A 25507-nucleotide genomic window follows, 5' to 3' on the forward strand; every position below is an offset into this window, starting at 1 on the left:
CCCACAGACATACACAGCACCCACAGACATACACAGCACCCACAGACATACACAGCACCCACACACATACAGCACCCACAGACATACAGCACCCACACACATACAGCACCCACACACATACAGCACCCACACACATACAGCACCAACACACATACACAGCACCCACACACATACACAGCACCCACACACATACACAGCACCAACACACATTCAGCACCCACAGACATACACATCACCTACACACATACATACACAGCACCTACACACATACAGCACCCACACACACACAGCACCTACACACATACAGCACCCACACACATACAGCACCCACACAAACACACAGCACTCTCACACACATTACACAAACAGCACTCTCACACTCACACAGCACACTAACAGTACCCTCACAAACACAAACAGGACCCTAACAAACACACACAGCACACTACCAGTACCCTCACACACAAACATCACCCTCACACACAGTACATTTACAGCACCCTCACAAGTGCACACACACAAACAGCACCCTGACACACAGTACATTCACAGCACCCTCACAAGTACACACACACAAACACCCTCACCCACATAATAGAATACCAGCACCCTCACACACACATCACACTAACAGCACCCTCACACAGCACACACACAGCTTTGTGTCTGTGTGTGTATATATGTGTATATATATATATATATATATATATATATATATACGCCGCGTGTGCTTGTGCTTTAGGGTGCACACCCTAATGCATTAGGCTGCGCACGCCTATGTGGACAGATATGACCTGGTGTTACAAGTGTCATCTTGTAGGATGTAGGTTAGTCACCTGTACCATATCTGTGCATGTCTCATCTATAATTCCAGAATTTGCTATGAATCCATCAGATAAATAATCTATTGAGGTTTCCCAGCTTCTTATAATGCTCCCAGTGCCAGCTGTTTTTGAACTATTATTATGTTTTCATTGAATTATTGTGAGTTAGGAAAAATTTTAAAAAGACAGAGTTGATGTGTGAAAGGAATCTTTGCATGCAATCTTACTAGCATTAGCCAATGGAGATTCATTTACAAGGGACATAAAGTTGGGCAAGGCTACCATGAACTCAGTTGCCTGTTGGCTGATTGAATATCCAACTCTTGGGACTTTACAAAATCTTATGAGTGTTGTCACGAATTCCTGCCAATAGAAAAGCGTGTTTCTGCCGGTCGGTCGACAATTGTATGTCCAGATGAAGGTCCATCAGGGTTATTCAATAAAGTGAGAATTCAAAGTAAATTATTCTCTCTTTGGTGAAAAAAACTACCTAAAATGCATTTGAAATTCAGCATTAAGATGTAATTGCATGCACAAAACAAACAAACATGGCAAAGGCCCAATATTTCAGTGAAAATTTGAACAACAACTTATCAAATCCAAGAAACTTTTGGAAAATCATAAATAGCATACAAACCCCCACAATCCACTCCCAACCCTCCACTGTCAAAATGGACAACCAAACACGGCAACACCCCCTAGATGTAGCAAATGCCTTTAATAATTAATTTGTTGCATGTGCTACCACCCTGGTTGCTAAGATAACAAATTACACTCATTTTCAGACCGCAAATAAATTCAGGCCCTGCCAAATCTTCAAAATCCTCATATAGAGAAGTTAAATTTTAGACCTGTGCCTGTTAGTGTCATTAATAAACATCTTAATAATTTAAAAATGAAAAACCAGTGTGGACCAGATCAAATCCCAGCAATGTTGCTGAAGCTCAGTGCGCCGGCAATTGCAAAACCTGTCACTGCCCTTATGAATCCCTGGTGTCAGGATACATACCCAAACTTTGGAAGACAGCAAAAGTTGTACCTATCCATAAAAGTGGTGACAATACTTTGGTATCTAACTATCTCCCGATATCTTTGCTCCCGGTATTGTCAAAAATCTTGGAAAAATGCGTCCACACGCAACTATGTGAATATTATCAACGATCAAATTATCTGACCCCTGATCAATCAGGCTTTCGTCCAAATCACTCAACTTCGACTACCCTCTTAAAAGTTTGCAATGACATCCAAATTGGCATGGAACAAGGAGACTTAACTGGAGCTATTTTACTTGATTTTTGCCAAGGCCTTTGATACAATAGACCATGGCATTCTTTTGCAAAAACTTGAACTCAGGCATTGGTGATCGTCCGCTAACCTGGTTTCGATCGTATGTTTCAGACCGATTTCAATATGTGACCATTTCTGATAGCGCTTCCCTCCTTCTTCCAGTCACGTGTGGTGTTCCCCAAGGCTCCATACTCGGCCCCCTGCTATTCACATTATTTATAAATGATCTGCCTTACGTCTGCAAATCCTCAATAGTACACATGTATGCAGACGACACTGTAATTTACGCTAGTAAACCCAAGTTGCCGCAGCTTGAGGCTGTGCTCCAAAACCAATTCACAAAGGTAGAAAAGTGGATAGCGGATAACAAACTCTTCCTAAACACAGACTAAACTGTTACAATGATCTTTGGAACTTTACCTAAATTATATAAACTACAAAATCAACAACTGTGTATCAGAACAAATTAAAATAGCACACTGACATCGGTCTGCTCTTTTAAATATCTAGGTATGTTGCTACACCTCAATCTATCCTTTGGCCTTCACATTGAAAAAATCTCTTCAAAACTTTACCCAAAACTAGGTGCCCTATACAGAAACAAATCCTGCCTAAGCCCTACAGTAAGGAAACAGTGCAACAAATGGTAAATCGGTCATTGATTATGGGGATGTAGTGTATGCACCCGCATCGCAAACCCACCTTAATAAATGTAATACATTATATAATTCGTTCTGCCGCTTTGTACTAGAATGTACCATATATACTCGAGTATAAGTCGACCCGAATATAGGTCGAGACCCCTAATTTTACCCCATAAAACTGGGAAAACATATTGACTCTAGTATAAGACTAGGGTGGGAAATGCAGCAGCTACTGGTAAATTTCTAAATAAAATTATATCCCCCCAAAATTATATTAATTGAATATTTATTTACAGTGTGTGTATATAATGAATGCAGTGTGTGTGTGTGTGTATATAATGAATGCAGTGTGTGTGTGTGTATAGAATGCAGTGTGTTTGTATGAATGCGGTGTGTGTGTGTGTGTGTATGAATGCAGTGTGTGTGTGTATTAGTGCAGTGTGTGTGTGTATGAATGCAGTGTGTGTATGAATGCAGTGTGTGTAGTGTGTGTATGAATGCAGTGTGTGTATGAATGCAGTGTGTGTGTGTGTATGAATGCAGTGTGTGTAGTGTGTGTATGAATGCAGTGTGTATGTATGAATGCAGTGTGTATGTATGAATGCAGTGTGTGTGTGTGTGTGTATGAATGTAGTGTGTGTGTATGAATGCAGTGTGTGTGTATTCGTCTTATACTCGAGTATATACGGTAATTACTTTATCCATCACTGTGTCATATTAAAAAAGCTAAACTATCTGTCGATGGAATCCCGATGCACTCCTTATCTTTCCAGCCTTCTGCATAATAGCATTTCTGGGAAGCTCCCACCCTACCTGAGTAGAATGCTCCCGGCTGTTCCCACCTCCTTTAACCTCTGATCCAGTACTAGCATGATATTTAGCATACCGCAATACAAAAATAAAGTGGCTCAATCCTCCTTTTCATACAGAGCACCGCAATTATGGAATAACTTTAGGGACACAGTCAAAGCTTCATTCAATCTAAAATCTTTTAAGAGATCTATGGCAATATACCTCAGCACAGAATGCACCTGTCACGATTGAACATATTTATTACCTGTTATGTATTACACTTATATGTGTATATATATTTATAGTTTGTATATTGTATTTTTGTAATATTGTATCCTATTGTTACAATGCAATGTTTTGTGGACCCAGGACGGGAGAAATCTCAATGTATTCATCTTGGTAAAATATTTATTTTCTAAATAAATAAATTGTATTTATGTCTTTCTCAGAAATTTAATAATGACTGGTGGATAGGACGGCTGGTGAAAGAAGGCTGCGAAATTGGCTTTATCCCTAGTCCTGTTAAACTCGAAAACAGGCTACAGCATGAACAAAAAGCAAAACAGGGAAAATTTTACACCAGGTAAAGTCCATGTGTTAAAATTCCTTTTATTATAAACAGGTTAATTTAACTATCCACCAAACTCGATCCATCCAACATTTCCTATCCCAAAATTAAAAAATATAAGGGTGTATATACGTGATTTGTTTTCTGAAAACACATCACCAATTGATGTTAAGCCAAGCACTATGCAGAAGTATCCCACTTGTATTAAACTGAACAGATTACAGTTTTGAAATATTATTGACCCAGGTCCAATGGTCTCCTTGCATTCCACATTTGCTGAGATTCTTCTCCAATTTATATTTCTCTTTGGACTCTTAAGTATGACATTTGGCCATATGGTTTGACTGCATTCCCATATTTTGCATCTGAGAGAGGTGTTTATATTGCCATAAAACATATTAATAGCTCATATAATGCAGATGTGCATTTATTCTCATGTGTATTATATAGCAAGTGTAGGAAATGTCTACAGAAAATGTAAATATGCATGCCCAATTCAATACTTCCCTTCCTGTCTCGCTTTTATAATCATGATTATTATTTTTTTTATTGATTTTTTTTTTTATTCTAATAAAAGTTAAACCATATGGCCACATCTCATGCTCAAGAGTCCAAAAGCAAATAAAAATAGGACAAGAATCTCAGCAAATGTGGAAAGCATACTTTTATTATCATTCTAATAAATCGGGGGATTAGTCCACATCCGCAAAGCAAGGCATCTTTTGAAACCGTATCAAAAGTAAATGTGTGCAGTGAGAGAAGATTCAGTGAAAGAGTGAATTATTTTGTGTTGGTTGGGGAAAGGGTTGATTTGGGTTAGGTGAGGTAATTAGTGCAAATATAAGAGGGCGTTTAGATACCTACTTTGGGAGTCAGGTATTCATTTTTATTGAACTGGCCTGGGAGTACCGGATTTGGAACCTCTGACAGTTTTTTCTGAATAATTATGAGGACATTGGTGGTGGCATTGCAAATTTATGGGGCCCATCAAGATACATTCTCTAAAGAGTTTTCAGTTGCTACAAAACATGCTCATGCAAACCTACATTTATTGAACCCACTCAACCTCTGGCCTTATGTTTATTGTAATGTAGCAAACAATACTCAGATGTATGAGGTGCTCCTCCTAAAAATTGGCAATATGGATTTGGGACGGTGGAGTGCAAAGGCAAGCAGAGAAGGGCTGATTCCCTACTAACGAGGCAGGCCTGTCCCCGCTCAGATGAGATCATCCCCTGAGTTTACTCTGCACAGTGTAGACACATAAATCATTAGTGCCGCACTGATTGGGTACACATGGAAATAAATCCAGGACAGGAAGGACCAGCGAAACCAGGGTCAGATAGGAAGGTTTTGTGTTTTTTTCAGAAATAATTAATTTTAACTTTAAATCATTGAAATTTTAGTCGCCCCCCCCCCCCACGTCAAATTCTTCTATCAAAATTGTGCTGTCCTTGATTTTTTTCCTACTTTACTTTGATATATATGCTAAACATGTTCCAGTATTACAGTAACGTTTGTTAAAAATAATTACATTCCTCTGTTCACCAAACATAATCTAAGCTTAGAGCTTTCTTAAAGAGGAGCTGTCATCTATCTGTCTGTCTGTCTGTACATCCATCCCTCTGTCCGTCTAATCTATCTATCTATCTATCTATCTATCTATCTATCATCAAGGAGCATTATTTGTGTAAATAGTGACTGCAAATTTTCAATTGATTAAATAATATGAAAACACAACAATTTTCCATGGCCTTTTCGTATACGTTGAATAAGTAACATACAATGTATTTTTCTTTTGTCCCTTAGTAAGGCTGGAGGAAATTCATCTTCCAGTTTGGGCGATGTGGTACCCAACTCTAGAAGATCAACTCCGCCATCATCTGGTAAGTAGAATAATTTAACGGATATCTAATTTTCTGGGGTGAAAAATAGATTTTTTTTTTCTTTTGATGCCATATATATGTCTTATCACTAAAAGTTTTTTTTTTAAACAGTTTTAGTAACACATCTAGTATAGACAGGTGAATGAATAAACCATTATTCAAACTATTTTAAAGTAAAAGCGGTGAAGAGAAAAGATGAGTATCAGCTTAGTAAGTTAGGGAAAGCAAGAGGGAAAAGAAGAAAACAATGAAACGTGGACTGTTGTCAAGGAAAACTATGGTGAACACGTATAATCTACACTAGATACCAGGAGGGTAACTGATCTCATGGCCCTGGGCTTCCTCTACAAGTCAGAGGAAGCACTACCACCTCCCCATCCCATACTTTAATTTTTTTTGGACACACTCTCTCTCCCCCTCCTCTTGCCGTCTCAGGGCATGCACATGTGCCCTGAGCTGGCTATATAGTCCAATTAGAGGCTTCACTATGACGAGTATTTGATTGGACGTGCATTGGCTGTTGTGACAGCAGGAAGGGGGAGTGGAAATCAGCGCTGGATTTTAGGTAAGTAAAGACTTATTTTAAACTATATATATGGCGATAGGGAGGGGGGGGGGGGTGAGGGGTGCATAAAGAACAATACCAAGCAGTAGTGCATTATTATTTTTTTAAAAAGATATTCAGAAGGGTTGGAGTAACTTTTTAAGAAGTTGCTGTACTCACTGACTACTTAGGAGGGACTAGATGGCCCCATGTAAAACTGGACTAGACTGTAATACCCAAGCTGATGGTCTTCACATTACTGAGGGCATACTAAGTTCTGTAGGCATGGGGCATAAAAATTATATATCTGGAATTGCCTATATTGGCTGGACAAGGAAATGTAAAAATATCAATAAAAATATTGCTGCTTCTACCATAAATAAGACCTCGGAACCTATTCTATCTATGTGTAGACAAATGTAAAGTACATGTGCAGAAAACGTGTGGAAGCTTTAATATGACGCACATAATGCGTAATCCTATGAGCCACCATGTCTAAATTTTAACTTTGGGAAAATCATGTTGGATAGGGCTATTTGCAGAATGGAGAAGACGTGTGGATTTAATTTATTTTGGCCAATTTCCTAGTATGAAATGGAATGATGGTTTTTATGCTTTGATATTATTAGGGCGATTTATTGAGCTTAAAATTGTCTACTTACTTAACGTGGAGTAATCACCATGGAAACCAGTTGAACTAGCAGGCACGTTCCAATGATGACTCCTCCCCTTTTACATTTATGTACCACTTATTCAAATTTAACAAACTTATACATTTCCCCCAATTTGTTCCATTTGTGTTGACATTCATTTTTATTTTTGGCTGACATTTATTTTGTAATTTTTTTTTATTACTGCTATTATTTGTATTTTCTAATGTTTGTCCCCAATATTTAAACACCTATATATATATATATATATATATATATATATATATATATATATATAAAAGCAGTATCACTAGTTTTAACAAAAAACTTTGGTATTGTTATCTTAATTTTATTTCTGGATATTTGGATATTTGAAACTTTTTAGGCAACTCTCAAGTATTTACTTCCAAAGAACAGGCTGTTTTAGTTTTTTTTTTTTTGCACCATTTCCTGTATTCATCTCAAAAAGAACAACTAATCAAGTTCTTTAACCCGTCCTTTCACCTCAGCTTCCAATACAGAGCTCTAACTCACATGCCCTATGCCACAGCTATCAAACCAAACAGTGATAACACGTACAATTTAATTGGAAATAAACCTTCATTAGGTTCTCAAATCCCGAGATATGTCATCTTTTGTGTATCTTTTATTTTTAACTTCATGTTAGATTTTTTCATGTGATAACAGTTTTTTCAAAGCTTTCTGTGATTGAGCAGGTGGAGGATAGATGCTATCCCATTTACAGTAAAAAAAAAAAAAAAAAAAAGAAGAAAAAAACAGTGTTCCTAAGAGTTCTGTACAACATTGACAGTATGTTTTTAGTTTTTACTTATTTTGATTTGTATTAGTGAGTCTGTCAAATCACATGATAGTGTCATAAATTCTAAGATGCAGAGTGTGCCACCTTGTGAACATGTCTGATGTGCATACTGCATCGTTGGAGAAATGTCCCAAGGAACATGATGGCCTATGGCATCCTGGACTGAAAATGCTAAAGTGTGCATGTGCTGGTGCAGTCCATATTGGTGATATGAGTATACTCTCATGAATAGCAAAAAGTTCTAAGGAGGTATAGTCTTATACTTTTACACCTTATATGCACTTCTCAGCCCAGCAAACACTTCAGTAGTATTTACTGGATTCGGAGAAAAAGAATTTGGCCCCAACTCAAAGTTGACTGCTCGTCTTTCAAAGTCCACGGATCTTTTGAGCAAGCAGAGACTTATGTTGAGTACTAAAATGGGAACAAAGTTGAACTCAGTTCTCCTAGTAGCTTTTTTGTTTTTTTTATTTCATATTCTTGCCTACATTTTGAAACTATATTGTCAGCTGAACACAAATCACTCTGTAGTAAATAACCCTTAGATCTATGATTCAGGTAAATTTTAAACAATCAACTAGAAATTTAAAATAATGTCTTACGTCTTATGTTATGCTGATACAGAAGAGCCTTGTCGCTACAGTACATTATGACTTCCAACTAGCTGATTGTATAAACAGGAATATCAAAAGAACTCCTGGAATGCAAAGAATTTGTGAATGAGAATCTGTATTTTAACTTTTTTTTTTCTAATTTCCTTTTAGCGTGGTGTTTTATTCCTTGACTTGCAACTTTTCTTTTTAACGTTACATATTGCTTGTGGATGATCATATGTATGCCTTAAAACCTTATCTTAACTTTTCATCTGACAATTTTACATGATTTGTCTATATGTATAGCTATAGACTTAGATGCCACTGGCTTAGAGGCAGAAGAAATTGACATTCCAGCCAACCATCGCTCCCCTAAACCCAGTACAAACAGTGTAACATCACCCCACTCCAAAGAGAAACGAATGCCCTTTTTTAAGAAGGTAACCAGCTTGGAGCATCCAACACGTTTCGCTGCTACTCGTCACACTGCTAGGCCTGTTAAATGTCTGTGTCTTTGAGAAGTCAATAACATGCATGTGTTGTTTGTTCTTTGTTTTTCCATGCTGCTTGTAGCTAAACAGAAGCAAAAGTCGGTAAGTTCATATTGACAATTAACAGTGTGTCTTGCCATTGGAATCATAAGCCGAAGTTTATTCCTTCAAGTTTCAAATCAAAACTCACAAAGCAGTTATATGCTTTATTTTAAAATCCTGTATAATAGTCATTAGTGACAAGTTGGATTCAGAAGAATAATTTTCCTTTCTGAAATATAACTGCTACTTGAAAATTATTTTTGTGATCCCCTTGTTTGACCAGTGTTTATACTAAATTATATAAATGACTATAAAACTCATATAATGATAAGATATACCTCCTGACCATTATTTGTTTGCATATGTGTGCCCCTCGAAGGTACTTGAAAGTCATCACATAGACAAGTGGAATCATAGTTAAACACTAGAGGCACAGAAATAAATTATAATAAAAAATGACGAACATAACACCAAGTACATCTCTATCAGATGGAATCCATAGACTTACACAAGAGTTAATAAGTCTTAATGGAACACTACGGCATTAGGAATACATATATGTATAGTGTCATGTAGCCGTATAGTGAACTGCCCCCTCTGAGCACATGAAAAGGTATTTCTCTTTTTTTCTTTTATTTTTATATATATATTTATTTTCCTGTTAATTCTTTAGTAGTGCTCTTTCGGCAGCCGGTATAAACCTGTAGGTTACGGCTTACCCTTGGCAACACCAGACACATCCTCGACTATTACATGCAGTTTGTTATTTCATTGCTTTGTTTGTTTAATAACATTTTATGCTAAATTTGCTATGTTTGTCTTCGTCCCTTTTCTATGACGCATGGAATTGCCCTGTCTGCTACTTTACAAAATTGTTTTTATAATGCATACATTTATAACTAATTATTTTGCTTTTAATAAACTTAAAGACAGTGGTATGAATTTACTAAACGGTGAATTGGGGTTAATTGAAAAACAAATTGCAAAATTCATACTAGAAGTACTGACTGTTGATGAATTGGGAAAAGTGTTCAAACTCGACAATTTGACAATTTAGTTTTTAATTCTCTACAATTTGCTGTTTACTGGATAAACCTTAGTTTAACAATGAACTAATGAATTTTCTTATGGGATATTCACAGTAGAAATTGCCCTTTACTATAATTTTAAAAGCTGTATTTCCTGTGTTATGTTTTCCTTCTGTTTAAATGAAAGCAAAATCCTTTGTGTGATTAATCCAGCCAAAAGCGTTATTCTTTTATGATGAGTTGCAAAATTAAGGTCCATATGACCAAGTTTGAAGAAAATATCCAAATTAGTGGAAATGTATATTTTTTATAACTGTGCTATTTTGGTCTTTTGTGATGCAAGTCAGTTTTGCCCTCCACCACAAGTGACTGCTGATTTAATTAACTGTAGAGTTCCACAAAAAAACTCTAGTTTAAGAGTAAGCAACTGATGTTGTGGACTACATATCCCATAATACTCTTACAGGCATAATGCTGGCAAAGCATCAGGGGAAATGTAGTTCACAACAACTGGAGTGCCCAAGGTTACCTATCCTTGCGTTATGCTGAGACATGTTGACTAGATGTTTCCACTCTTCCATTGTTTGGTGTTTTTTTTGGTCTGGTTATAATGCAGAAATGCAATGTCATTTTATTTTCATTTCCCTGTATTGAATGAAAGATACCTATGCCAAATTCACAACTCAGGTCAACAAGGAATTTGTGACAGTTGTTTTTGAAAACTATTTTCTTGAAAACTTTATCTTCATACATTAAACACAGAAAGAAAAAGATATACTTATTCACCGGCAACCATGCCCAAATGGGTATAGTGCCAGGAAAAAGCAGTACAACCCTGCTTTAAATCTGCTAAAAAGTGAAGGTCAATACTTTATTAATGCCAAAGCTTTAAAAAATACTTAGACTCCAACCTATCAATACTAGAGCAGGTAGGTAAAGCTGTCAAAGGCAAAGTTGCCGGTAGCCTCACAGGCAGCAAAAAACTGAGAGTTAAGGAGTCAATATGGACCCAGTGTATGTGTGTAGCGAGCTACACCCTCCATATATGTCCACTTATACTGTCCAAATGACCTGGTGAACTACTCCGTTTGACTAGCCAAATGCTAAAAGAGGGAAATCCCTTCTGCCTGTAGTCTCTATCCAGGTAGTCCACAGTACGGACCGAAAAGAGTGGGTATAAACCTAGTTCATATGGTAAAGACGAGCGGTAAACTCAATCCCTATGTAGAACTCAGTCTTAATAGGTCTAATAACAACTCTCATCAAGGCTCCATACTAACAGAAACACGTAATCTGGACTCAATACCTATTACCTCGGCAATAGCCTAGTGCTAATGCCTACCAACACCCTCAGATTAATAAAAGATAAAAGTCCAAGCTCTATCACCCATAACCCCAGTGTAAGTCAAAGAAATCAACTTTAAATTAAAAAGAAGAACAGCCCGACGCGCGTTTCAGCGTCTCCAGACGCCGTCGTCAGGGGCAAATGTGAAATGCTATCGCTGCTTCCAGCCTTTAAATAGCCGGTATATAATTAGATATACCGAACAGCTGACTCCCCACTAGTGTTCTCACCTATCGGTAGACTGGATAAAGAGGCCCGCCCACATCATTCACGGATACCCCACGTGGTGTCTACGTCGATTGTCAAATCACGTGGGCGGGAGGAAAGAGAAAGGGGCGGTGAACACCGCTCAGAACTCCTCCTTGCTCAGTTAGAGAATACTTAAATCAATGAAAGTGACAGAATGGGTGAATCCTCCGCCTCCAGTACCGATAATAACTAGTGAATCACTAGACTGTCCCTACGAGTTGCACATAAGCATACTGTAACAGGGAGGTGAATGAATCAGAACATTGTAACATGGATCAAATGCAAAAACGGTTCCCATCTGGTTAGAAAAAGGGGGCTTAATCACAGGTATATACTATGTGTACACAAGTAGATATGTGAGCCCAGTGTGTATCTATGGTTCACAAAAAGAGTGATCCACTCAATCCCACATCCCTATATTATAGTGGGTATGAATGGTAAAACCAATGGATACACCCATATACAAATGGTCCAGTGTATAGCAGTGATTCATATAACATAAGGGGCAGTGGCGTACACACAACCCATGGGGCCCCGGTGCGAAAACTGATCTGTGGGTTCTACATAGGGATTGAGTTTACCGCTCGTCTTTACCATATGAACTAGGTTTATACCCACTCTTTTCGGTCCGTACTGTGGACTACCTGGATAGAGACTACAGGCAGAAGGGATTTCCCTCTTTTAGCATTTGGCTAGTCAAACGGAGTAGTTCACCAGGTCATTTGGACAGTATAAGTGGACATATATGGAGGGTGTAGCTCGCTACACACATACACTGGGTCCATATTGACTCCTTAACTCTCCGTTTTTTGCTGCCTGTGAGGCTACCGGCAACTTTGCCTTTGACAGCTTTACCTACCTGCTCTAGTATTGATAGGTTGGAGTCTAAGTATTTTTTAAAGCTTTGGCATTAATAAAGTATTGACCTTCACTTTTTAGCAGATTTAAAGCAGGGTTGTACTGCTTTTTCCTGGCACTATACCCATTTGGGCATGGTTGCCGGTGAATAAGTATATCTTTTTCTTTTTCTGTGTTTACTGTATTAATTAGGGTTACCCCCTGTATATTAGTACAACCTGGTGACTTTCCTCTTGTAGACTTCAAGGTCCCAACTGGAACCGGAGTCTACCTATAAACTAATTATCTTCATACATACCTTCAGTGGCCACCTTCTTAGGTACACTTATTAATGTAAATATAAAAAAAAAATAAAAAATCATGTAGTTGCATGTAGGCATGGTCAAGAGATTTAGTGGTTGCTCAACAAAACATTTGAATGTGAAAGATAAGCAATCTAAGCGACATTGACCATGGTATTATGATTGGTGGTCGCAGAATTTTGAACAAAACCTGACATCCTGGGATTCTTATTCACACCACTTTCCACAATTAACTGAGAAAGACATGATGAACAAAAATGTTCAGTAAGCGTCAGTTCTGTGTGCAAAAAAAACCAAACATTTGATGAGAGAAGTCAGAGAAGAATAGACAGATTCATTCAAGTTGACAGAAACATCACAAATACTCAAATTACCAATCTCTCGCACAAGGACTTCTCGGAGTGCATGACATGCCAAACTTTACTGCAAACGAGCTATATCAGCAGAAGACCTTGCTGAGTTCCACTCCTGTCGTCTTCGAACAGAAAGATAAGGCTACCGGGATTAGTAATGAATGAAAAATCTGATGTGGTGTGATGAATGTTGACTCTGCTTCAGCAGTATCTAGATGGTAGGATACATGGGCTGGAATTTGAATGTTGTCTTTTGTCATCAGTACTGTCTGGTTGTGTTGGTGCAGTGATGTGTAAAGGATATTCTTTGAGCACACAGGCCTCTGTACACAAACTGGAAATTAATTGAATGATGCATGGTACCTGATTATTGATGACCACATGCTTCCCTTTTTCCCCAAGTACAAATGAATAAATAAGGAACCATGGTATTTAATATTTTTGTGTAAGCTTTCCAAATTATTTCATATTTTTGGATAAACTTTTACAATTATTTATTTTCATGAAACATATTTTAAGGTTGTAATATTTTGATAGTTTTATATATTTTTTTTTAACATTTAATTTTTTTGTAAATTTTTTTTTAAGTCTAGCCAAAAATATCAAATCACTTGGAAAGGTTATCCGACAATATTAAACTGAGGCCTATTTAACAAAGCATGCATTATCTTAATGTTGTTTTATGAACATGAAAGTGTGAATGTACAGATTTCTGTCCAGTAGAGCATTTTTGGGAAGAAGTGTAAATGTGTGACCAAGAAAAATCAGCAGGAACTTTGCAATGCTGTTTGAGTCAGTATGGTGTAATATTCCACACCTTGTTATCCATACTGTAAAGACTCCAGGGTGTTGTGAATGTAAAAGGGGTGATACTTAGTTGTATATGCATAAACCTATTAAAGTGGCCACTGACTGTAAAGAAGGCTTTTCAAAGTGTTTTAATTTGATATTTGCCATCTGGACTATGATACCTACATATTTGTAATGTGCATTGTGTACCATAACACACATATATTGATGTGATAAGTAATTTATCAGCTTTGTTGTAGCGCATAATAGCCATGATTGCTCAGATGACCAATGCACCAAGGATGCAACCTGCAGTTTGCAGGTTGTTCTGTAAGCAGGATCAACACAGCCATATATTTTACCAGTCCAATACTGAATTTATCTTAAAGCTTCTTGGAATTGGAAACCAGGCTTGAGTAAAGCATCTTATGTGATCATCCTCAGCCCAGTATATGTAACAGAATAATGTTCTCTTTAACAGACCAACTATGTCTACGTCTCAGCAGTTTTGTGATATAATGAGATCCTCGGAATTCTAGCATTCCGTGCCGTGTTCCTAACAGCCGCGAGTATTGAAGGGACTACAGATGATTTGGTTTAATAGTGCCAAATTTGTTCTTTAATGACAATGTCCCAGCCAGTGTTTTAGGAATTCTCGAATGTAAAATAAATTAACTAGATTGTTGAGAAATAGAAAAATGTTGGTTTGTTTACAATCAGGAAATGAATATTCAAGTAATGTTTAACTGAAATAAGCTTCACAGGAATGTTTTAGCGATTGATAGTAGTGGTATTGTTTTAAGTGAATATAAATAATGAGGGTTTGATTTTTTAAATCTTTTGTACAGACTGAGCACGTTCCACCCTATGATGTAGTGCCTTCAATGAGACCGGTAGTTTTAGTGGGGCCTTCTTTAAAGGGATATGAGGTAAGTCACCTTAATATCTAACTTCTCATTCTCAGTAATCAACAGCTGTTTTCAACTTCTTTATCGGAGGTGAGCAGCATACTGTTTAAATAGAGAAACAAATACAGAGGGTTTTTGTCATATGATCTTTTTCAAAATCTGGCCTCAACTATAGGGCCAAGAAAACAAGTTTAAAGCTCCCTATAGTGCCCCCCCCCTGTGGTGCAGAAGGGGTTAAAAATCTCTTCTGTCACTTACCTCAGTACAGCGCCGATGTCTCTCAGCGCTGCTTCGGGTCTGCCTCCGCTCCCCCCCAGCCGACATCAGCTGGTGGGAGAGACCTAATGTGCATAACGCCAATGGTCACGCTTGCATTAGGATTTCCCTATAGGAAAGAATTATACAGTGCTTTCCTATAGGATTGCGGGATGCATAGCGTGAGGATGTCCAGCGTCAGTTAGGGGACCAAAAGTCGCCTAATGTCCCGGAAGTCCCTCTAGTGGATGGCTGGTAGACAGCCACTAGAGGTGAAGTTAACCCATAAAGGTACTTATTGCAGTTAATTAATAACTGCAATAATTACTATTGATTGGTTAAGGAACCTGGGAATATGCAACCTGACCACGTCAATGAGCTGAAGTTGTCTGGGTGTCTAAAGTGTCCCTTTAAAAGTGTTATGTAAGCTTTTTAAAAGACTTAATATTTTTAGATAAACTTTTAAAATAATGAAAAATATGAAAAAGTTAAGTTTAGTAGTTTTTGTTGATATATTGATGTGTTTTTATATAGAATTTATTTTGTAAATATTTTGAAAAATTCATTTAAAAAAATTTACCAAAAATATGAAATAATTTTAAAAAATCTTACCCAATACTAATAAATTGAGGCCTCCATTTTATGTTCGTTGATGTTCCTTTTCTGATTAAATAATTTATTATTATTATTATTGCTAATTTTATTATTATCAGAATCCAGTACCAGCTACTCTGTTGTTTGAGAATATAATAAAAGTAAAAAATTTTGGTGAATCACTTGGAGTTTGATTTTAATATTTTTAACTACACCTCATTGTCAACGGATTGCAGGTTGCAGATCTACTATCCTCCAAAGTAAATGAAAACATTGCGCAATGAATTGAACTCTAATAAATTAAACTACATCTAATATTTGCAATAAAGTCAAAGTTATAAACGTGATCAAAAACTATATCAACATGAAATTATTTTTCTTTTCTTTTTGATAGGTGACAGACATGATGCAAAAAGCTTTATTTGATTTTTTAAAACACAGGTTTGAAGGGCGGTAAGTTTATTATTATTTTTTTTATACATGTATTGTTATATATTTGTATTATAAACCATGGTAATTTTTTTTAATAAGGATATAAATGTACTATAAACTGTAAAGATCATATTTTTTTAGCTTTCCAAAAAACGGCTGTGCATATAGTATTTATTTAATCAAGTTTTAAACATTTACAAAAAATAAATTAAAACATTTGAAGAAGTGCAAAAAGTATAAACTGACAGATCAACTGGGGCATAATGTGCCATACAGATACATCTGGTACTTTTGCTGCTTTCTTTGCATAAAATGATGCATCTCAGACATTATCTTGTCACATGGGACCCAGAAACTGTACAGGTGCAAATGAAAAGTCTTAATTTCTCCGATATGTTTCACACATAAAGGTGCATTAATATTTCAGTGGGGTGACATCTCCACTCTAATCGCAATGATATCTTTAAATCATATAATAGTGGCATTCAGAAATCTGATCCATTAACAGCTAGTTATCGGAGAAATCTCGTTATAAATCTCATTATATCTTGATATAATTATAATTCAATTAAATATTTCCGCATATTTATTTATGCTCATAGTCACTGCTTGTATTACAATTTCATTTGATACGCCCTACTGAAAGCATTTTAAAACATTTTTATTCTGGTTTGATATTAAGTAAATCCATTATGTCACTTTTTTTTTCTAAATCTTGGGTTAGATGTCAGGGAAATCTGATTATTTCCAGCAAAAATAAAATAAAAATGAGGGTTCTGTTTCATGGTGGTGTAGATCGTGGATATCCTATAATCTTCCGGTAGATAAAGGCCAAGGTTTGATACCATTGTTAAAAGATGTTCACATTTTTTTCTGCTAATGTGCATACCAAAAACGATTGGCATAGCTCAGTGCTTTGTGTAAGTGCTCACGCGGTTCTGGAATACATCAGGTAGTGAAAAACACTTGAAGTATTGCCAAGGTGACAAAAATTACAGCTTCTAAAATAAATGTTAGTATTCCTGCCATACGTTGCATTTGTCAACTGGATTTCTGCTAGGGGTAAACAGGGACCCATGAGCTGGCAGAAAGACCTGCAAGGAGACAGGAAAGGAACTTAATCAGTAGATGAATGTTGTGACATTGAAATACTGAAATACTGATATTAAGGATGTCCATCCACTAGCCTCAAACGGTAGTCTGTAGAATGCACTAAATATCTTCTCAAAAAATTCCAGAGGTTCTAATTTTATTCCAACATTATTTGGCTAATAGCTGTACCCCATCCTGTTCTTTGGAATGCTACAATCCATATAAATCAGTTACACAATGCTGATATAGATGCCAAAGATGGAACTCTTCCTAACACCCCTTTTCCAAAAACTGGTTACCTCAGTTCAACCCCTTAAGGTACAGTGGCTTTTCACAATCTGCTCAATGCAGATCTTATACCTACATGGTACGTATTTATTTAGCAACATCAACTCTATAAAACACTGATGTTAATGATGAGCAGGATATAACGGAGTTTGATCCTTAAGGTTTCCAAATGTTACGACTGTTTTGAATATAAATACACAACTTTTCTTTTAAAACCAACTGCATCAATTTAATAGAGCTCAGCCTTGATGTGTGCTGTAAGATGGACTGATTATTCTGGCAATATGTGAATTTGAAGCCCACAAGTTATTTTATATTAATATTTTTTTTTTTTAATTTCAGGATATCAATAACGCGAGTCACTGCAGACATCTCACTTGCCAAACGTTCAGTGTTAAATAACCCCAGTAAACATGCAATCATAGAAAGATCGAACACGCGATCAAGTTTAGGTAAGTCCGTGCTAGAATTAGAAACCAAATAGAAGAATTGCACATAGCATAATACTGTTTTTTAATAGGTTATGCAGGCGTATTAGAATTGCACTCAATAATAGATTGATAGTGCCCATTGGTGTCTCTCTTCATATAGCTGTGATGCTGCTGTATGTCTTTAAATTGGAGGGGGTTCATTCTGCACCCAAGTTCACAGAATGTTTGACATTTGATAAGCACTAAGAAAATTAATTATACAAAAACAAAATGTGAAATACTTATAATAGATTAGGTCTGACCAAGCAAATCATTTTTTTAAGGCACACTGAGCCCAACAAGTGACTCACCAGTTTATTCACATTAGTGATTCACCCCCATTGTTATTTGCAACAGATTAATGGAGCGGTGTAACAAGCTATGGTTTATAAATAAAACTGTCCTCTTTCTCCTCAATTACTGGTGAGGTAAAAGAGAACAAAGTGGTTCCAGGTAGTATTCTAAGGTATTTTCTGAACAGAAAATGAAATGCAATTTGGTATCCCGATGATATGATTAATTCTGGTATCTGAACTAGTACAATGTAACTTGAAAGGAAACAGTATTATAACCACTACAGCAAGTTGTAATTTGACATAAAAACAGAGGATTCCGAGGCACCTTCTCAGCTTGGGACGTAATAAGGCAATTTCACCTTCCTCATAATGGATAAAATAATTGTAAGCAGGATTTAGTTGTTCCATGTTACTTTTAATAATTTTGCTGCACAATAAGCTTAAACATCCTTTGAAAAAAAAATCTGAGCATCATGTATGAATGGATCATATCTCCTATACACCATAGCATCACTACGCTTGTTGTCCTTAGTGCAGTAACTCATGGTGGGTCACCTCCCCCCATGGACCTCCTCATGTATCACAATGAGGGTCATTATGTTACAGTGAATTACAGTGAACCTGTCTGAATATATATGATATCTAGGCACTTATTTAACCCCTTAAGGACCAAACTTCTGGAATAAAAGGGAATCATGACATGTCACACATGTCATGTGTCCTTAAGGGGTTAAAGGGACACCATAGGCATGATAACCATGTCATCTCATTGCATTGGTTATAGTATATGGTGTCCTCTGGTGCTGTCTCTCCTGCTGTTAGTGAGATTGTGTGTCTGTTATTGAGTGTGTTAGTGTGTTAGTGTGTGTGTGTGTCTGTTGGGGAGTATGTTAGTGTGTCTGTTGGTGAGTGTGTTAGTGTATCTGTTGGTGAGTGTGTTTGTGTGTCTGTCAAAGAGTGTGTGTCAGTGAATGTGTATGTCTGTCAGTGTGTGTGTGTATGTGTGTCTGTCCCTGAGAGTGTGTATGTCAGTGTGTGTATGCATGCCTGTCAGTGTGTATATGCGTGTCTGTCACTGAGAGTGTGTATCTGTCAGTCAATGTATGCCTGTTAGTGAATGTGTGTGTGTCTGACACTGAGTGTATATGTGTCTGTCAGTGAGTGTGTATGTGTGTTTTTCAGTGTGTGTCTGTCTGTCTGTCTGTGTGTTTCAGTGTGTTACTTATACTGAACATATAAATATATATGTATCTGTAAGATAGAATGCTTCCCCGTACAACAAGATCCAGGCCTTCATATATTTTTGGCCACACGACTCGACACCTAGAGAGCTGCGAACCCCACATAGACGAGTGGACCCCACTCTCCCTTTCTCGCACTGGAGCCATACCTCGTTATAACCTATCAGCCCCTCCAAACAAAAATGTGCAAATTGTACCTCCACAAAACCCTATATTAATTGTATTGAGTTATAAAATTCTGCGGCAGGGCTGCTGTGGCTCAATGCATCGGTTTGTTATATCCTCTTGCACAAAAAATAAATAATTATAAAAAAAAAAAAAAAAAGAATGCTTCCCTGTAATGCAAGTTGGGTATTTTCCCTTGCCGTAAAATCTTAGTCATACTAGATCCCTTTTGACTTTTCTACAAGTCTTTTGGTAGTTAATATTAAGCAGTACTTCTAGATGGATGATCCATGTGTTTAATTCACTTTATAACTCAAATTTTGCAATCCCAGTGAGTTTAACTGTTTCTGCGCCAAACTCTCCGCAATGAAGAGTTTAGGAGGCATATAGTTTATCGTAGCCGAACTTCTGTCTGTTAATTACACCTCTGCTGGCAACTGCCAAAACAATACCCACTTCTTGGCTGTAAATATTTTAAGCCAGACCTTTGCAGTAGAGGTATATTATGGTCCTTATGACAGTGCAGTCTAAACAAGTCCTGTGAGATTAGTATATGATGTGCTGCTGGCACAAGAGAAATAGCTTGTGGTAAGGATTGGACTGTAAGAAAATAGATACAAGGTGTAATGGATAACAAATGTTAAAACTGGCAGCTACATACGTTCAAAGCGTCTAGAAATGAGTGTTAGCTCAAAAGTCAAAAATAAGTATGTGCGCTCAAAATAGATACTCTAGAAAATATATAATATATTTATTGAGGTAAAACTCATATAAAATGTATATAAATTAAATAAATCAAGCCAAAAATAAAAACATAACCCCACTGTTCTCAAAAATAGACAAATGAAATATATTATTGATACATGGTATGAAGTGGAATGTCTAATAGCTGCCTAAAAAGTAACAAAATATGTAGCAAAAAAGACAACACAAAATAAATAAAAGATAACATATAAATAAAAGAATATTGTACCTTGCCTCGGTGTGGGCCCCCCACCGAGGTATATATGTATGGAAATCAGCACTCAAAAAAAAACAAATAAAAAATAAAAAATATATAGATGAGTGGAAGTTCTAAACAGCGGACCTCTAACCCACTCCAAAGGGGGATCCGACAGATGCAGATGGAATAATACACCGCGGTCGGGATCTTCAAAAAAGACCGCGGTGTAGTAAAAGCACACCACCCACAGGTACAGCTGATAGGATATAAGTGAGCTGTAAACTTATACCGCGGTCGGTGTCTTCAAAAAAGACCGCGGTATGGATGGGTGAAGCAGCAGTCAATATAAACAAAAGTCCACACTTTCCAGGGGTCAGAAGTGAAATACTATAGAGAACTCTCACTCACAAAAAATAATAAATAAGATAAATAAAGTAAAAATAAAAGCAGAAACAAAGTAGGCAGCAACAAAACAGCGGGTCCGGCAATAAAGTTCAACATTGGACTGTGTTTAATTAGATACTCAGAATGTCTCCTTACTCTGCATTACAAGGTTTAATATTTTGGGATAAGCCTTTCAAATGATAACTTTTACAATTATATTTTTTTCTAAATATTAACATATCAAATAATATATCATATATAAAAAAAAATATATATTAATAAATAAAAAATATTTGAAAAAATTTTAAATGTTAAATCATTTTAAAAGTTGATCCGAAATATTAAGTCGTTTCTAAAGCTTACTCAAAAATATTAAATTGAGGCCAACATTAAATATATATATATATATATATATATATATATACTGTATATACTCGAGTATAAGCCGACCCGAATATAAGCCGAGGCCCCTAATTTTACCCCAAAAAACTGGGAAAACGTATTGACTCGAGTATAAGACTAGGGTGGGAAATGCAGCAGCTACTGGTAAATTTCTAAATAAAATTAGATCCTAAAAAAATTATTTTAATTGAATATTTATTTACAGTGTGTGTATATAATGAATGCAGTGTGTGTGTATGAATGCAGTGTGTGTGTGTATGAGTGCGCAGTGTGTGTGTATAAATGCAGTGTGTGTATGAGTGCGCAGTGTGTGTATGAGTGCAGTGTGTGTGTATGAGTGCAGTGTGTGTATGAGTGCAGTGTGTGTGTATGAATGCAGTGTGTGTATGAATGCAGTGTGTGTGTATGAGTGCAGTGTGTGTATGAATGCAGTGTGTGTGTGTATGAGTGCAGTGTGTATATGAGTGCAGTGTGTGTGTATGAATGCAGTGTGTGTGTATGAGTGCAGTGTGTTTGTATGAATGCAGTGTGTGTGTATGAAGGCAGTGTGTGTGTGTGATGCAGTGTGTGTTTGTGTTGCAGAGCCTTGGTGGGGGGTGGGCATTTTTTTTTATTTTTTTTTAAATATTATTTTAACTTTTTTTTGTTATATTATTATTATTTTTTTATTATTATTAATTTTATTTTATTATTATTATTTTTTTTCGTCCCCCCTCCCTGCTTGATACATGGCAGGGAGGGGGGCTCTCACTCCCTGGTGGTCCAGTGGCATTGGCAGTTCAGTGGAGGGGGGCTGGCAGCGAGCGCTTACCTCTCCTGCAGCTCCTGTCAGCTCCCTTCTCCTCCACGCCAGTCCTGTCAGCACCTCTGTCAGCTCCCAGTGTAAGTCTCGCGAGAGCCGCACTATGACCCCGCGGCTCTCGCGAGACTTACACTGGGAACTGACAGAGGTGCTGAACGGACCGGCGCGGAGGTGGAGGGAGCTGACAGGAGCTGCAGGAGAGGTAAGCGCTCGCTGCCAGCCCCATTGTCTGTATTATGGCAATATAAATTGCCATAATACAGACACTGACTCGAGTATAAGCCGAGTTGGGGTTTTTCAGCACAAAAAATGTGCTGAAAAACTCGGCTTATATACGGTCATGATCATGATCTTGAAAAAGACCCGGCAGGGTCGAAACGTCGATTGATTTTTGTACACTTTTTTGATGACCAAATAAAGCACCAATTTGTCCACTAATTTGAAGACCTGTGAGTGCATTTTGATTTTTTTCATTTATGAGTATATATCCGACGCCAGCAATTTGCACCCAGGCACATGTGATATAATTAATTATTTTTGGAGGAGAGTGCCAAGCTTCCATTTGTTTATATATATATATATATATATGTATATGTTTTGTATCTTTTTTGTATGAGTGTTCGTATCAGCATATTTCAAAGTGTGACATGAAAAACATGTATGTTTCCCTAAATGAAGATATATTCAGGAAGGCATATAAATATACTTGGATTTATCATGAGTTGGTAGACTGTCACATTCTGTTTTAACAAATCTGCCATGTGTTTGTTATTTACATACGAAAAGCCTTTCTCACTTTCCGTTCCTATGTTGTAGAGTTGTTTCGTTTTATATATCTGTTTTATAACTGTAGGAATTATTTACTCCCTAACACCGAATGATGGAATGATTCCGTCACAGATGTCCTTCCCTTTAGGACCTGTGGCGTAAAAATTCCATCATGCAGTATTCTACAAGCTGGGACTGTTTCCCTGCTGGTAATAGGGGAACCCCAAGTATCATCCAGAATTGGAGGTCCCATGCCTACTGAGGAGCTGCATGCGTGCAATTGGTGATATAAATCCCCCAATGCTACAACTTAGTGTGAGTACAATTACTTTTAGGGTTCATATTAGGATTAGAATTAGGACCTGCAAGGGAATATTTCTAACACTATTGTTAGGGTTAGGGTTTGGGTTAGGATTAGGGGTTGGTTTATGATTAGGGATAACATTTGGTTTGATACTTTGCAAAGGCATACATATTACTTTTTTTTTTGTACTCAGGAGATGTTACTGAGTATAGTTAAGATAATTTATTACTGTGAGATATAAAAACATAAGTAGCAAAAATAAAATGTGTATGTTAAAATTTTAAAATACAATTTCAAACCACATTCTTTGAAAAAAATGGTGAAAAAAATTGCACCGCTCAAAATATATCATGTGTGAGTCCCAATAGTGTCCATATTTGCGAATGTGTGGAGTAATGTAATTAAGTTAGCTACTAAATGCACCATATACTCACCTTCACATTGTCAGAGGTATGCAAAGGGGGTCATTCAGTACTCAGTAGATATTGCTGAGCACAACTTATTTAGAAACATAGAATGTGACGGCAGATAAGAACCATTCGGCCCATCTAGTCTGCCCAATTTTCTAAATACATTTAACTTATTAGTCCCTGGCCTTATCTTATAGCTAGGATAGCCTAATGCCTATTCCACGCATGCTTAATCTCCCTCACTGTGTTAACTTAACTAGAAACATAGAAATGTGACGGCAGATAAGAACCATTCGGACCCATCTAGTCTGCCCAATTTTCTAAATACTTTCATTCCTTGGCCTTATCTTATAGTTAGGATAGCCTTATGCCTATCCCACGCATGCTTAAACTCATAGAAACATAGACGGCAGATAAGAACCATTCGGCCCATCTAGCAGTACTAACCTCTACCACTTCAGCTGGAAGGCTATTCCATGCATCCACTACCCTCTCAATAAATTAATACTTCCTGATATTATTTTGAAACTTTTGCCCCAATAATTTAAGACTGTCCTCTTGTTGTGGTAGTTTTTCTTCTTTTAAATATACTCTCCTCCTCTAATATTTATTTTGTAGTAGCACAAATCAAGTTTACAAAATAAACCAGTAAATTGCAATGTGCATGTAAAAAAATGCAAAATAATACCATAAACTTTGAAAGAAATTTGTGCTAACAAGGCTGTACAATAATGCTCAAAATATACCATATTGTTGCGGTCACCGGCCCGCCGAGCCTCACGGCCGTGCCCGACCGGCACGGCCACGCCGACAACACGAGCTTACCTGCTCGTCGGCGAGCCGGGAACCGCTCCTTCAGTTCTTCCGGGCATCACGCCCGAATCAAACATGGCGCCGACCACGTGGTCGCGCCTAAGAGTAGCTCCGCCCCCGAAAATTATACCAACGTGTGCGTGACGTCACGACGTCAACGCACACGCACGTTTTGGGGTCAGAGGTCGCCCTCTGACCAATCATAGCCTAGAGAGGGGTATTTAAACCCCTAGCTTTTCCCATTACTTTGCCCTGTCGTGGTTTCAGTTTCCTGATTTCCTGAGAGTGCTATTTCCGTGATTCTGATTTCCTGGTATCCTGATCCTTGGCGTTTCCCTGGTTATTCTGATCTCTGGTTTCCCTGACTTGGCTTGTTTTATCGGTATTGAGTATTTTCTGGCTTCCTTGACCTCGGCTTTCCCTTTTGACCATTCTCTGTCTCTAGCGTATTAGTCCGGCCATTCTAAGGTCCGGTTTACGCTCTATCCTGTTATTTTCCTTTTCTTACCTATGTATATGTTTACATAGTTTCTGCGTGCTGGACCACATTACTAGTCGTGACACATATGATATACTCTGTGGTTTCTAATGGCACAGCTCATTTTAATTTGTTTAACTGAACTGCCAAACTTCTACAATGCCATAAAATGTGGAATAGGCCCATCAAATCCATCTATCAACATTCTAACTGTAAAAACTGAAATAGTCTCTTATATGGCATTGTAACTTCACAAGATAGTGGCAAAGATAGTATTGTTTTCTTCAGAAGAGTTTAAGCATAATGTAAGGGGTTTGATCATGATCATAGTAGCACATATCAGATTTGCAAAATGGCCAGCAAAAAAAATGAAAAAAGACTTTTACCACAATTTTTT

At 37.2% G+C, this 25507-nt stretch overlaps 1 protein-coding gene across 6 annotated transcripts in view; it reads left to right on the forward strand.

The window, feature by feature from the left end:
• The window catches only part of CACNB2 (calcium voltage-gated channel auxiliary subunit beta 2), a 255787-nt gene that overhangs the window by 213496 nt on the left and 16784 nt on the right, over positions 1–25507 (forward strand). For 4 of the 6 annotated variants that reach the window (XM_063452511.1, XM_063452512.1, XM_063452515.1 and 1 more), the window contains 6 exons: positions 3997–4130; positions 5925–6001; positions 8915–9048; positions 14914–14994; positions 16217–16275; positions 17977–18086. In XM_063452511.1, coding sequence (XP_063308581.1) covers positions 3997–4130; positions 5925–6001; positions 8915–9048; positions 14914–14994; positions 16217–16275; positions 17977–18086 — 595 coding nt within the window. Of the gene's footprint in view, positions 1–3996; positions 4131–5924; positions 6002–8914; positions 9049–9181; positions 9202–14913; positions 14995–16216; positions 16276–17976; positions 18087–25507 lie in introns of all 6 variants that reach the window. The other 2 variants (XM_063452516.1, XM_063452517.1) reach the window with 1 other exon arrangement.

Source organism: Pelobates fuscus, chromosome 4 (genome assembly GCF_036172605.1).
Source record: "Pelobates fuscus isolate aPelFus1 chromosome 4, aPelFus1.pri, whole genome shotgun sequence".
NCBI classification, from domain to species: domain Eukaryota; kingdom Metazoa; phylum Chordata; class Amphibia; order Anura; family Pelobatidae; genus Pelobates; species Pelobates fuscus.